The 12,825-nt window shown below is 35.9% G+C and overlaps 1 protein-coding gene across 1 annotated transcript in view; it reads right to left on the bottom strand.

Annotated features, from left to right (window-relative positions):
- Nucleotides 1-12,825, bottom strand: part of LOC113168610 (low affinity immunoglobulin gamma Fc region receptor III-like) — a 66,528-nt gene that overhangs the window by 47,900 nt on the left and 5,803 nt on the right. Inside the window, exons 6-7 of the mRNA XM_026369656.1 lie at nt 2,906-2,962; nt 2,471-2,539 (exon numbers count right to left, since the gene is read on the bottom strand). Of these exons, the coding sequence (XP_026225441.1) occupies nt 2,471-2,539; nt 2,906-2,962 (126 nt within the window). The remainder of the gene's footprint in view (nt 1-2,470; nt 2,540-2,905; nt 2,963-12,825) is intronic.

A 12,825-nucleotide genomic window follows, 5' to 3' on the forward strand; every position in this document is an offset into this window, starting at 1 on the left:
TCATTGAAGATATAACATGGATTTCAGAATGGATTCTGACAAATCATGGTCAATGAGGTTATGAATCACTGAAGTGCATATTATAGACAAAAGATAACTTTTAATTAACTTTTAATTTATTTCCCATCTTTCTTTTTACTCTCTTCATTACAACAGTTTACATCTGAGTGGATGAGGTAATTTTGTGTTTTCCACAGTGAAGCAGTTCTTCCTCCACCACCAGCAGCAGAGCCACCACCAAAGAATATTGTTTTTGGGGGGCTTAAAGATGTTTTTTGCTTTGCATGTGCTGATTCTCCAGCTCCTGAGATGCTGCAGTTTTCGAATCCTTCATGAGACTTTGAAACACTGAATAAATCATCCTTTCCTGTAGAGATTATTTTAATGAAGACTTAATCTCCTTGGAGTAGTAGTAGGTAAGTATTTTTGAACAATTTCAAGAGAGCTGTTCACACCAGACATCCCATGATTATATATATATATATATGTGTGTGTGTGTGTGTGTGTATATGTATATATATATATACAGTATATATAGTAAATCAAATGCATTGTTTGTTTTTGTAATACCGACATAGACCACAAGAGTGCACCACTATATCATGTCTTGAATTGCTTAAAGGTTTCGCTTCAGACTGTCGTCTAAATGAGTCTAAAACCTTCACTTTTCCCCGCAGGTACACTGTAATGTCTTAGGACATTATACACAGATGAAACAAACAAAAACAAAGAAAAAATAACTGCAGCTCTTCTTCCTGAACTGTATTGTTACACATGTCACCTGACACGCTGCTCCTCGAAAAAGTAGTTAACCTGGCAGAAAAAGATAAAGAGTTAAAAGAGACATAAAAAATCTACTTAAAAAATTGTGGACTATAAAAGTTATTCATTAAATCCAAATAGACACAATGTTTATTTGCTACCCAAAGCTGTGGCTGGGTCGATAAATGCATTATTTATGTTTTGTAGTAAACACATATGGTGAATGTAAATATTTTGCAGTTATACAGCACATTTCTACCAAACTGCCAGTAAAAGTGCTTTTAAACTGTTTTTCATTCAACCATTTGCAAACAAGCGCACAGCGAAGGTAGAGCTGCCATGCAGCTGATCGGACTCACTGGGGACAAATCTTCTCCTTTATTCATCTCTCTCTGAAACCTGTAGAACACAGAAAATATACAAATATACAAATTACAGCTTTACACTGAACTGTAGAAAGTTGAGTTAAAAAATTCGAAGATGTGATATAACAGATGAGGACGATAAAGACAAACAATAATCCTTATGTGCTAGACTAAAGAAACAGTTCTCAGTTTCTAAGCCTTTTAGGATATCTAAATAAAAGATGAATGTCAAATTGAATCATTGTAATAGTTGATTTCTGATATATAACGTGAGTGATGCTTAAAACCGGAAAGTGTCTAAAAACTAAATTTATAGTCTATAGGCTGCAAAGTGTAGTAGTTAGATCACCGCCCTCACACAACATGAGTTATTTTTTATTGTTCTTACCTACTGGATTGTAGAATATAAATCATTTTCTTTAAATGTTGGGTGGGTAGGAACCAGAGCAGGTGATACTGTTGGTTCTACATAAAAACAAGATTATGTTTTTCATGTAACACATTTCATTTACGTTTAATAACAAATTGACATTTTCACTGGTTGTGTTTCATCACAACAATCAGTTTCCATTTAAATACGTTTTTCATAAACTCACCAAGCTGTTGAGAACCGCCATCCAGGCTCAACATGTAGTAAACAGGTCTACATGATGATTCATCCTCATCTAATAAAAACAGTGACAGTGGAAGTTAGCTTGTACATAAACAGCAACATAAGAACTGATGCTCTGAACTAATTAATTAAAGGTAATTTTAAATATAATATATATAAATATAGTAATAATTGTTCCCATTGCTGTGTCTCGACTTAACCTAAGTTGAAAAGCTGTGTGTGTTTGTTTGTTTGTGGCTATATTTTGAGCTGCACTAATCACCTACATGGAAAGATGTAGCAGTGAGTCTTCTTATCAAAAATGAACATTGTGATGATCTCAAGTTTTGTGTGACTGTAATAGAATCTATATTTCCTATATCATTTTCTTTTATATATATTTTAAACTAGCATGGTCACAATGGTTACATGGAAATTCACAGCCTCTACTCTACATTCACGCTGTACTCTGCAGATGCATCAGCCTCTTCCTCTGTGGTTTTAGTTTAGAAGCTCAGGTTAAAACCAGCACTAACACAACTAACAAACACTGCGATGACTGCAACAAAGTGTCATGAGAACAACTTGTAACACCATAGCCATATTTTTAGTCAGCTATATTTAGCATTAATGTAAATGGTTATACATTTCTAATTCAAGGAATCTAATTGGAAAGTCTGATACAATTAAATATGTACTTGTTTCAACATTGTTAAGTAAAATTAAAACAACGTCAGGTGAAGTACTGTACCTTTCTTTTTCTTTTTTTTTGTTACCACAGCATAAGCTGCTGTGCTTGTTGAATCAAAATTTTCAGAGACTGAAAAACAGGTCAGCAGTGTAAGAGACATGTACAAAATTTCTTGACACAAGTAGATTAAATATCTCATTTAATACATCATTAAACCATGGAAACTAACAAAACTTTCTTGTTGCCAACTGGTACATTTGTTACTTGTTTTAACTGGACATTAGATTTTGTTTTCATGTTTCATGTAAAAAAATGACTGAACAAAAATTATTAAAATCATTTTCACAGCATGTATAATATTATTTTATGAAAACCTGTCTTCTGTTTTGTCTGAAGGTCTTTGTTATCTGGGTATTTCTGTTCCAAATAAAAACAAAGAAGGATAGTTATTTACATGAGGAAATCATGGGCAGTGTGTCTGTTCTGTTTTATCACCTGTTTGATTCCCAGCTGAACCTGATCCTGATCTCAGTGTGGACACGTAAAACATAACTGCAATTGAAGAAAAATAATGGCATCAAAAGAAAATCAGGAAGAGAAGCGGTCTTGCTTATTATGTTAAAAAGCTTACAGCTTGGTTGGACCCACCTATTCACACTGTGACTGATATGTTGGTACGCAGCATTAAATAAACAACAAGCTCTTATAATAAGAGAAAATATATAGGTGAAATGTATTTTACGTCATTTTCTTCACCTCTGTGCCAGTAATAGTAAAGTAGTCCCACACAGATCAGAAGAAGCAGCAGTAAAACTGTGACAATGATCCATGGGTTGGAAGTGGAAGAGGAAGGAACCATCTCTTTGGAAGAGGTAGTACTCGTGTCTTTGAGAGAGGTAGTAACCGTCTCTTTTTGACTATCTGCAATGAGTACAAAAAGTAGTTTACAGTCAATATGAAGCGTTTCATTTGTCATTTATACCACATGTATTGTTGTTGCCAAAATTCTATTTTCAAATGTTTCTGTGTCTCACCTCTGACGATCAACCTGCTCTCTGCTGATTCTCCAGCTCCAGAGATTCTGCACTTGTAGAGTCCTTCATCAGACGTAGAAACACTGTTGATGATCGTGTTTCCTGTAGAGCTGTTACTGATGAAGACTCCATAATAATAGAAATGAGCTAATGTCTGTGAGGAAGTCGTCTTGTTTCTACAAGTCAGAGTTACAGCTTCTCCCTTCATCACAGGAAGAGCAGGAATTTCCAGGATCACTGAACCAGCTGAACAACAAGGATGTAAAAGATGATTTAATGATACACTCATGTTGAGTTTATGACAAAATGTTGTCATGATAAAAACTTACCAGTGACATAGATGTTGACATTGTTACTTTTGTTCCTCCCTCCAGCCTCAAACCAGTATTTACCACTATCAGCTGTATAAACATTATTTATGGTGCAGGACGACCCTGTTGATGTTTTCTTGTTAGTTTTATTGCATGTGGGTATTTTTCTGTTGGACTTATCTACAACTTCACAATAAGAGACCCCCTCACAATAAAAAGTTAGTGACTCATATTCAAAGAACTGTGCTCTGTTTGGATCAATATGAAGGGAAGCTGCATCTGCAACAAAGAAAAAGAAAGAGACTCATAAAACAGCTGAAAATATATTTTCAAAATGATTTCTGAGATAATGGAAAGTCTTGTCAGCATGATTCCTGCAATTATTACAGAAATGATTGGCCCACCAGAATAAGAAATTAACTCACTTTCCTGTTTCTAACTTATTTTAAATAAACAAATAAAACAACAACAAGCAACAGTGAAAATTTATCTTTCAAAATGCTAAATGTGTTCAGTGAGTAAATAACTGGTACTCACAAACATTCTGTTCATGTTCACACAGCAGCAGCATCATCACTATCATCACTAAACAGAAGAAAAAAGCAACAGATTGTTTTACAATCAATGTGTTTTATTGATTCCTACAGCTGAAACAGTGGCTCTTGAAGTTCAGTGTATCATCTATACTTATAAAACCATACTTCAGCTGACAGTTAATACTATAAAGTAACAGAGACAGACTCAATACTCACTCAGTTTGATGCAGAGAGCTGTGACCTCCATGTTGTCTTACTGCTGACTGAACATCAGACTGAAGTGTAATGTAGGTGGTCAGAGGTGTTACATCCTGTTTTCTTACTTCTGGTGTTAATATGATTTTTTTATAGGTCACAAACTTTTTTCTGTCTGGTGGTTTAAACATTAACTAGACTGAATTTAATTCTGTTTCCTCCATTAACCAGTGACTTTGTAATTTACTTTATTGTCTATATTCTTTCTAGATTTCAGAGAGTTCAAGCAGATGTTTGTGTCAGATGTTATAAAATCCTTTATATCTTAGGTATATATATCATTATATATAACATTCACAACAGAAGGACATAAATGAGGTCACATTCACCTCAGCTACACTAAAATCTAACAAGGCCACCTCTTGACCAAGTGACAATTTGTGCCAAGTTTAAAGAAAACTTACATTCATGAAATGAATTAGATGAACCTGAGGTGTCTGTGACCTTGATTTTTGACCTTTGTCCACCAACACAGGTTAGACAACATTCACAAGAAAAACCCAAAACACTGGACTCCAATATAGTGTATGCAGTCTGATGCAGCGAGCTGTACATTGGAGAAACCAAACAGCAGCAACACAGGAAAAGACAAAGACAATGCTGTTCACATATTGGACAGAGAAGATAAACACTTTGAGAGAGGTGTGAGGGAAGCTGTGCATGTGCAAATACTGCAAAGTGGCATGAATGTACACTAAATTAACCTCATAACCTCATTAACCTCAGAGACAGAGTGACACATCCTGCAGCTCTCAGACCTGGAGAACCTGGTTATGTCCTCTGTTAACTAACTGTATCCATCGTGCTGATTTTCATTTTTCCTACTTGCTCTGTGACCACAGCCAGCGTGGTTCTACTGCATAAACTATTTTCAGAACAAATTATGTTGAGTTATAGCAACCTTGGTTACCTTGATCTTTGACCTTTGGCCAGGAAAACAGGTTAAAAAAATCTTCACCATAAAAACCCAAAACACTGGACTGGATATAGTGTATGATGCAGTGAGCTGTACATTGGAGAAACCAAACAGCAGCTACACAGGAGGAGTAACACATCAGGACCTGAAACAGCTGTGTACCTTCATCTAAAAGAGAAAGGCAATGTTGTTCACTGGACAGAGAAGATAAGCACTTTGAGAGCAGTGTGAGGGAAGTTTTGCATGTGCAAATAATGTAAAGTGGCATAAATAAACACTATATAAACCAGTAGGAGCCAACCTCAGTAGATTTAGTCACACCTCTGCCAGCCTCTCCTAACATCTATAGTGGGGGGTTAGGTGTGACATGCCTGGTGGATACGTGAGTTGGACCTGATCTTTCTGGGGATGGTGGAATAGGAAGCATGATGAATATTATACAGGTCATTTCCAAGGCATGTAGCTAAATAACAGAACAACTAACTGTATCATCTCACTGAGGTAGAGTGGTAGTTGCTGCTCAGAAGCCACAGCCAGCGGGGGTTTTATGAACAGACTAACTAGTGGACCCAGTTGCAGAACGACAGCAAATGCAGAGGGAGATTTCTCAAATGAGATTTCTTAACAGAATACGTAATGATAAACACAGAACAGACGTAATGTTATGCAAACAAAACGAGCAAACAAAATTACAAAATAATAAGCAAACAAGCAACCGCAGTAAACACGATGGAAAAATCTCAGCTGAAGCTGGAAATAAGCAAAGCAAAACATATCTGGGACTAATAAACAAAACCACACAGCCATAGCTGTAACTAATGAGAAACAAATGTCCAGCTAAACGCTGGAACAAACCACAAAGCTAACTACTACTAATAAATAGGGATGCCCGGTTGACACAGACGCTTTGGCGCCTTAGTGAAGCAGAGTGGTGCCTAATGGCACTAATCACGTGATTAATGACGCCCGAAACGCCGAACACATTGTTTGGTCAAACCAGGTTCAGAGGTACAGTAAAGATTATGACCTCCATCACCATTTATGCTCATGTCCTGCTGCTGAATGACAATGGGATAATAATTAGTTTCTAGGTACTTAAAGGAACCCCACATTCTGAGAACAGAGGACCCACTGAGGTGCTTGGGTCACCCACAAGTTGTCATCACACCTTTACAAGCTGGCTATGAACTTTTTGTGCACACCAGCTTCCTCTGTGCCCTGTGAGAGGATTTTCTCCAAGGCTGGCGAAGTCGTCAGCCAAAGACGAAACAGACTGGTACCCAGCACAGTTGAAGCTTCATAGGGCTTCAGCTGCCATCCCTACTAATAAACAAGCCGACTTCACTAACAGGACTTACAAACCGTGGTGATGAAAGACAGGGGTTCGGGAAAAGGTAGATGGAGGAAGCAGGGAATTGTAACAGGGGGTCTATTGCATGATACGGGTTGTACCTTGGTAACAGATCGATACGGACCAGAGATGTTAAAAAAGAGACTGCAGAAGTAGCTTAAAATAAAATTCACCATTGTGATCCTTAGTGGGATAGGTAACAGTGCACTCTTATTGATAAATCACGATGGTCAAGTTTCCCAATGTCTATGTCCTAAAGGCTACAAACAGACACTCGTTAAGCATGTCTTTCCAACCTGACTACAAAGATACGTGTTGGCAGTTTGTTAGTTATCACTTAGGAAAAATACCCCATCATCTGGTTTATATGATATACAAATAACTTCCCTTTTCCTGTCACAACACATGATTAGGCAATCAATAAGGACATTTGATTGGTTGAAAGTGGGCTCCAACACACAGAAAAGAAGTTTGTGGATACATGGTTTTACAGTTGTCATGTAGAAATTATACAAATTACAGCTTCACACTGAACTTTAGAAAGCTGAATTTACAAATGCAATGATATGATATAACAGATGAGGGCAATAAAGACTAACAAAAATCATTCTGTGATATACTAAAGAAATTATACTTAGTTTTGGAAGACTTTTAGGGTATCCAAATAAAATTTGCCCCTCAAATTGAATCATTAATAGTAGTAATAGTTGATTTCTGATTATTATATAGACATAGGTGTTCATAATCTAGGTGTTCAGAGGTGTCATTTCTTGCTTTCTTATCTCTGCTGTTAATGTGACAATTTATTTAAATCACTATTATACTATATAACTATTGTTGACAAAAGCTAATATACTAACATGAAACACCATGACTGTGATTTATCAGCTGATAAATATTGGATGTAAGATCATATTTTATGGAGAAAACAAAATGTGTTTTACCTTAAATACTGTAGGTTGAAACATGTTATACAGATTTTTGTGTTTTTGATTGCAATACTCAATTAGGCCACAAGAGTGCACCACTACACCATGTTTTAAAAAGCAGAAGGGTCCGAATTCACACTGTAAATAAGTCTGACAGCCTCCATTTATTATTTCAAGTGAACTGTAAATTGTTTGTACATCATAAACACAAACGAATTAAGCCACAGAAGCTCTTAGCTTGAACTGTATTTTCACATGTGTGTCCAGATGCTGCTGATGGAAAAAGCTAGTTTAACTGGTAGAAATAGATAGATTCAAGATTCAAGAGTTTTATTTATCGCATACAGGGTTGTACAACTACAACAGTAATGAAATGCAATTGCCCCCAAAGCTCCAGACTGTACAGAATTAAAAAGAACTCCATTAAAGTGTAGAATACGGAATAAAGAATAAGTAAGTACAAGGCTATGAAAAAAATATCAAATAATATATATGATAAATGAATCATACATATATTATGAATAAATTACGTGCATCTCCTGATAGAAATGTCTTGGAAAAATTACTAAAATTGGTAATTTATCCCTGGCTTATGAATGGAGTTAACAAAGACATAGTCATTGGTTGGTCAAAGTTATTAAACAACAACATTTTTTAACTTCAAATGTACTTCAATAAATCTAAATACAAAAAAACAAACAGAACAAAAACATGTTCTAAAGCATCATCTACACTTTCTAGTAAACACATATGGTAAATATAAATGTCTGCATTGACACTCGCAAGAAAACGTATGTGATTTAATGTTTTATTGTGCCTAAAATTATATAACAGAACTAATTCTGATCTTTCATGTCTTTATTGAGAACAACCTCATAGTGCTAGTGGAAAAAGTATGTTAACCTATGGGATAAATAATTGGTTGACCCCCCCCTTAGCTGCAATAACCTCAACCACGTGATTCCTATAGCTGTGGATCAGACCTGCACGTTATCAAGAGGAATTTTAGCCCATTCTTCCTGCAGAACTGCTTCAACTCTGTCATATTCTTTGGACGTCTCATGTGTGGCTCTCTTCAAGTTGTTCCATTGTCCACTTCATCTTCCCACCAATCACTGCAAGCTAACCAGGCCCTTATGCAGCAAAACAGACCCAAATCATTATATTTCCTCCACCATAGTTTACTGCTGAGTTTCATGATGTTTCCTGAAGAGTTCTTATAAATTATGTTCAGCTATTGGTGCTTAATACACAATCAAATTCAAGTTTCACCTGTTTCAATCAGTGTGTTCACAATTGTAGAGTCCTTCATCAGGCTTGGAAACACTGTGGATGATCATGTTTCAGAGCTGCTATTGATGAAGACTCCATCTTTAATAATAATAATAATGAATACTTTATTGATCCCCTTGGGGAAATTTGTTTTAGACAGCTGCCAGACTGAGTCGGCGCTATTAGGGGGTTTCGGTGTCTTGTCCAAGGACACCTCAGCAACTAACCAGGAGGAACCAGGAATCGAACCACTCACCCTGGGGTCCGTAGGTAACTGCTCAACCACCTGAGCTACTGCTGCCCCTCACAGACGGGGTTTGAACCCGCAATTTTCGGTTTACGAGACCGAGGAAATTAGTTGAGGTCTGTGAGGTCTTGTTTCTACAAGTCAGAGTTATAGCTTCTTATTAGTATATTTCTTTGCCACTGTGTTTTTTACTTTTATTTTAGTTATTTATTTTTTGTTGAACAGGTTTAAAAAATGTTTTTTTGAAGCGAAGCCAATACCGGCTTTGGCCACTAGACTGCACCACTAAACCATGTTCTCAATAGGGAGAGGGTCGGGCTGCAGACTGTTTTTAGTTATGGAGTAGTAGTTAACATTATGGTCAAGTCAAAAATGTCTCTGTGTTTCACCTGTTTCAGAAATGAGTGATAAGTATAAAGATAATAATATGTTATAAAAAAATTATATTTTTGAGATCAAACTCAAATGCATCATCAGGAGACTTTTTTCAGGTTCGCAGGACAAGAAACTGAAGGTGACAGTGTCAGATTAAGTGAAGGGGCACTTATAGGGTAGAAGCTGATCACAGTGAGTCTATTTAAAAGCTCCATCAGCTCTTTGATTGCAAGCTGCATTTTCTATTTCAGTTGTGTGAATAGACATGCTGCGTGTGGAAAAAGGTGGTTTAACAATAGAAGCTGTTACGTCTTAGATAAAGATGTGTGGTCTTAGTCAAAGAGCTTAAAAAAAGTAAAATTAAAACATGTTTGACTTTAAATGTACTGCATTATATCTAATTCCAGTCAATGTTTACATGTTTATAAATGCACAATTGCTATTTTGTCGTAAGCACATAGATTTGAATTAAATTGTTCAGTGACTACACTCAACATACAGCTGTCTTACTTTCTTATTTTCAGACCTATCATTTTAGTATCAGTTCAGACACACTGATGGTAACTTTTAAAGGTCCTCTTTCAGTCAGCTCTCACTCACTCACCTGTAAGACAAAGAAAACGCACAGAATAGAAATAATACAAAATTACAACTTCTCACTGCAGTACAAAGAGTTTCATTGACAAATGTCCGCCAGAATTTAGGCGACAAAGAATACTAAAGACCAGCAAAAAATTCTTCTGTGCTAGAAGGATGGAATAATACTTCCTTTAAACTGGTTCATGAAACTATTTTAAAAACATCAAATTTAGATTACATTATATGTGACATTGAATGATTCTAATAGTTGATTTCTGATTGTACATTGTTGTTGTACATCACAACTTGCCAACTGTGTAAACTACAATGTAGAATGCTTTGTGTTTTAAACATGAACATATCTGAAACTAAATAATTATGGATGTTTGTTACCAAATAAAGTTATTTAACACATATGATTTTAAATCCACATCTTTAAACCCAGTTTTGCAATCCTAGTAGAATACAAGACATCTTCTCTTATGGAGCTGATATGACTTCTTTAAAAAAGACAAAAAACATTAAATTAGAACTTGTTGCATTTACATTTAATCTAAAAGTACCACTCTACCTTAGATTAATTGTGTGACATAATGTATTTTTAACAGTTTTCTTTACCTCTGTGCCAGCAACTTTTGACAAAGTGAAGTAGACCAACAAACATTAGAAGAACCAGCAGAAAAACCTTGATAATCATCCAGGGGGTGTAAGTAACAGTTTCTTTGTAACCGCCTGAAATGAATATAGAAAATTGCACCTTATATTTTGTAGGGAACAGTTTGATAATTAACTAATATAAAGTGATGTTCATAGTCAATATCAAAAAGTACAATTGCCATTTATGTCACATTTATATAAACTGTGTCTCACCTCCGACAATCAACCAGCTCTCTGCTGATTCTCCAGCTCCAGAGATGTTGCACTTGTAGAGTCCTTCATCAGACTTGGAAACATTGTGGATGGTCATGTTTCCTGTAGAGCTGCTATCGATGAAGACTTCATCTTTATAGAAATCAGCTGAGGTCTGTGAGGAAGTCGTCTTGTTTCTACAAGTCAGAGTTACAACTTCTCCCTCCATCACAGGAAGAGCAGGAATTTCCAGGATCACTGAACCAGCTGAACACCAAGGATGTAAAAACTGATTTAATGATACACTCATATTGAGTTGATGACAAAATGTGAAAGATATGATAAAAAGTTACCAGTGACAGTGATGTTGACATTGTTGCTTCTTTTTCCCCCTTCAGCAACAAACCAATATTCACCACTGTTGTCTGGAAAAACATTTGTTATGAGAAGGGACCCTGTTTCTATAGTCTTCTTATTACATGATGCCATTTTCCCTATGTGGCAATGTACAATTTCACAATAAGAGAAGCCTTCACAGTTAAAAGTTACTGCGTCATATTCAAAGAACTGTGCTCTGTTTGGATCGATATGAAGAGTAACTGCATCTGCAACAAAGAAAGAGATTCACAAAAAAAGCTAGAATATTATTTCTTAATAACCAAACCAAAGAAATTAGCCGGTATAAAATGATAAATAGCAGCATGATTTCTATGTTGTACGATAAAACAATCGTAAAACAATAGCAACAACATATCCGTCAAAACTAGTGAGTGAGTAGCTGGTACTTACAAACTTTGTTATCATGTTCACACAGCAGCATCATCACAATGATCACTAGAGATAAAATAAAAGAAAGACATGGTTATAAGTACTATATGCAAAACAATATTTCAGCTGAAGGTTTGTATTTCAAATAACGGAAACAGACTCAGAACTCACGCAGTTTGATACAGAGAGCTGTGACCTCCATGTTGTCTTGCTGCTACCTGAACATCAGACTGAAGTGTAATGTAGGTGCACAGAGATGTTGTGGATTGTTCCTGTTTTCTTACCTCTGCTGCTCCTTTCTTCAGTTGTAGCAGAAATAATCTGTTGATAAACATCAGTGGGTGAGGCAAAGCGCAACTGTGGATTTAAAAATAAAAATTTAAATGACTAGTTGACCAAAACGTTTTACATGTATCAGATATAAAAATATACTATGCCTACAACCTTTATGTTGCCTTTTAGCTCAAACCACAGCTGTATGTTGAGAGAACAGCTCATGTTGGTGTGGTAACAATCTCACAGTGACATTGCCAACACACTGATGCTTGGCAGGTTTAAAGAGTTTCATATATTTCATCCTTAGTGTATTAGCATGTTAACATTAGCAAACCACTAAACACTAAGTGCAAATACTGTTTATTATCAAGATTTTCCTCTTTTAATGGCTTTACTATCTTTTTTGTGTCTTTTACTCAGAAACACACAGAAGCAAACGCACCAATTATATTCTCTAGTCCTACTCTGCCCCCTGCAGTACAACAACAACAGTATGATTTGCATGACGATTGAATACATTTGCAGACAAAATTTTATGTTTACACATAGCAGACAAATATACTGCAACATTAGTCAAATGTGTTTCCACATTGGCCACAGAGACTGTTCAGAGTTACATGTACAGTCGATGTGGAGAGTCAACTGAAAACATCAGTTAGAGATTGAAACTTCTTAGAACAGTCACAGCATTTGACAAATGTATTTAGAAGCTTAAAA

Source organism: Anabas testudineus, chromosome 18 (assembly GCF_900324465.2).
Source record: "Anabas testudineus chromosome 18, fAnaTes1.2, whole genome shotgun sequence".
Classification (NCBI taxonomy): Eukaryota; Metazoa; Chordata; class Actinopteri; order Anabantiformes; family Anabantidae; genus Anabas; species Anabas testudineus.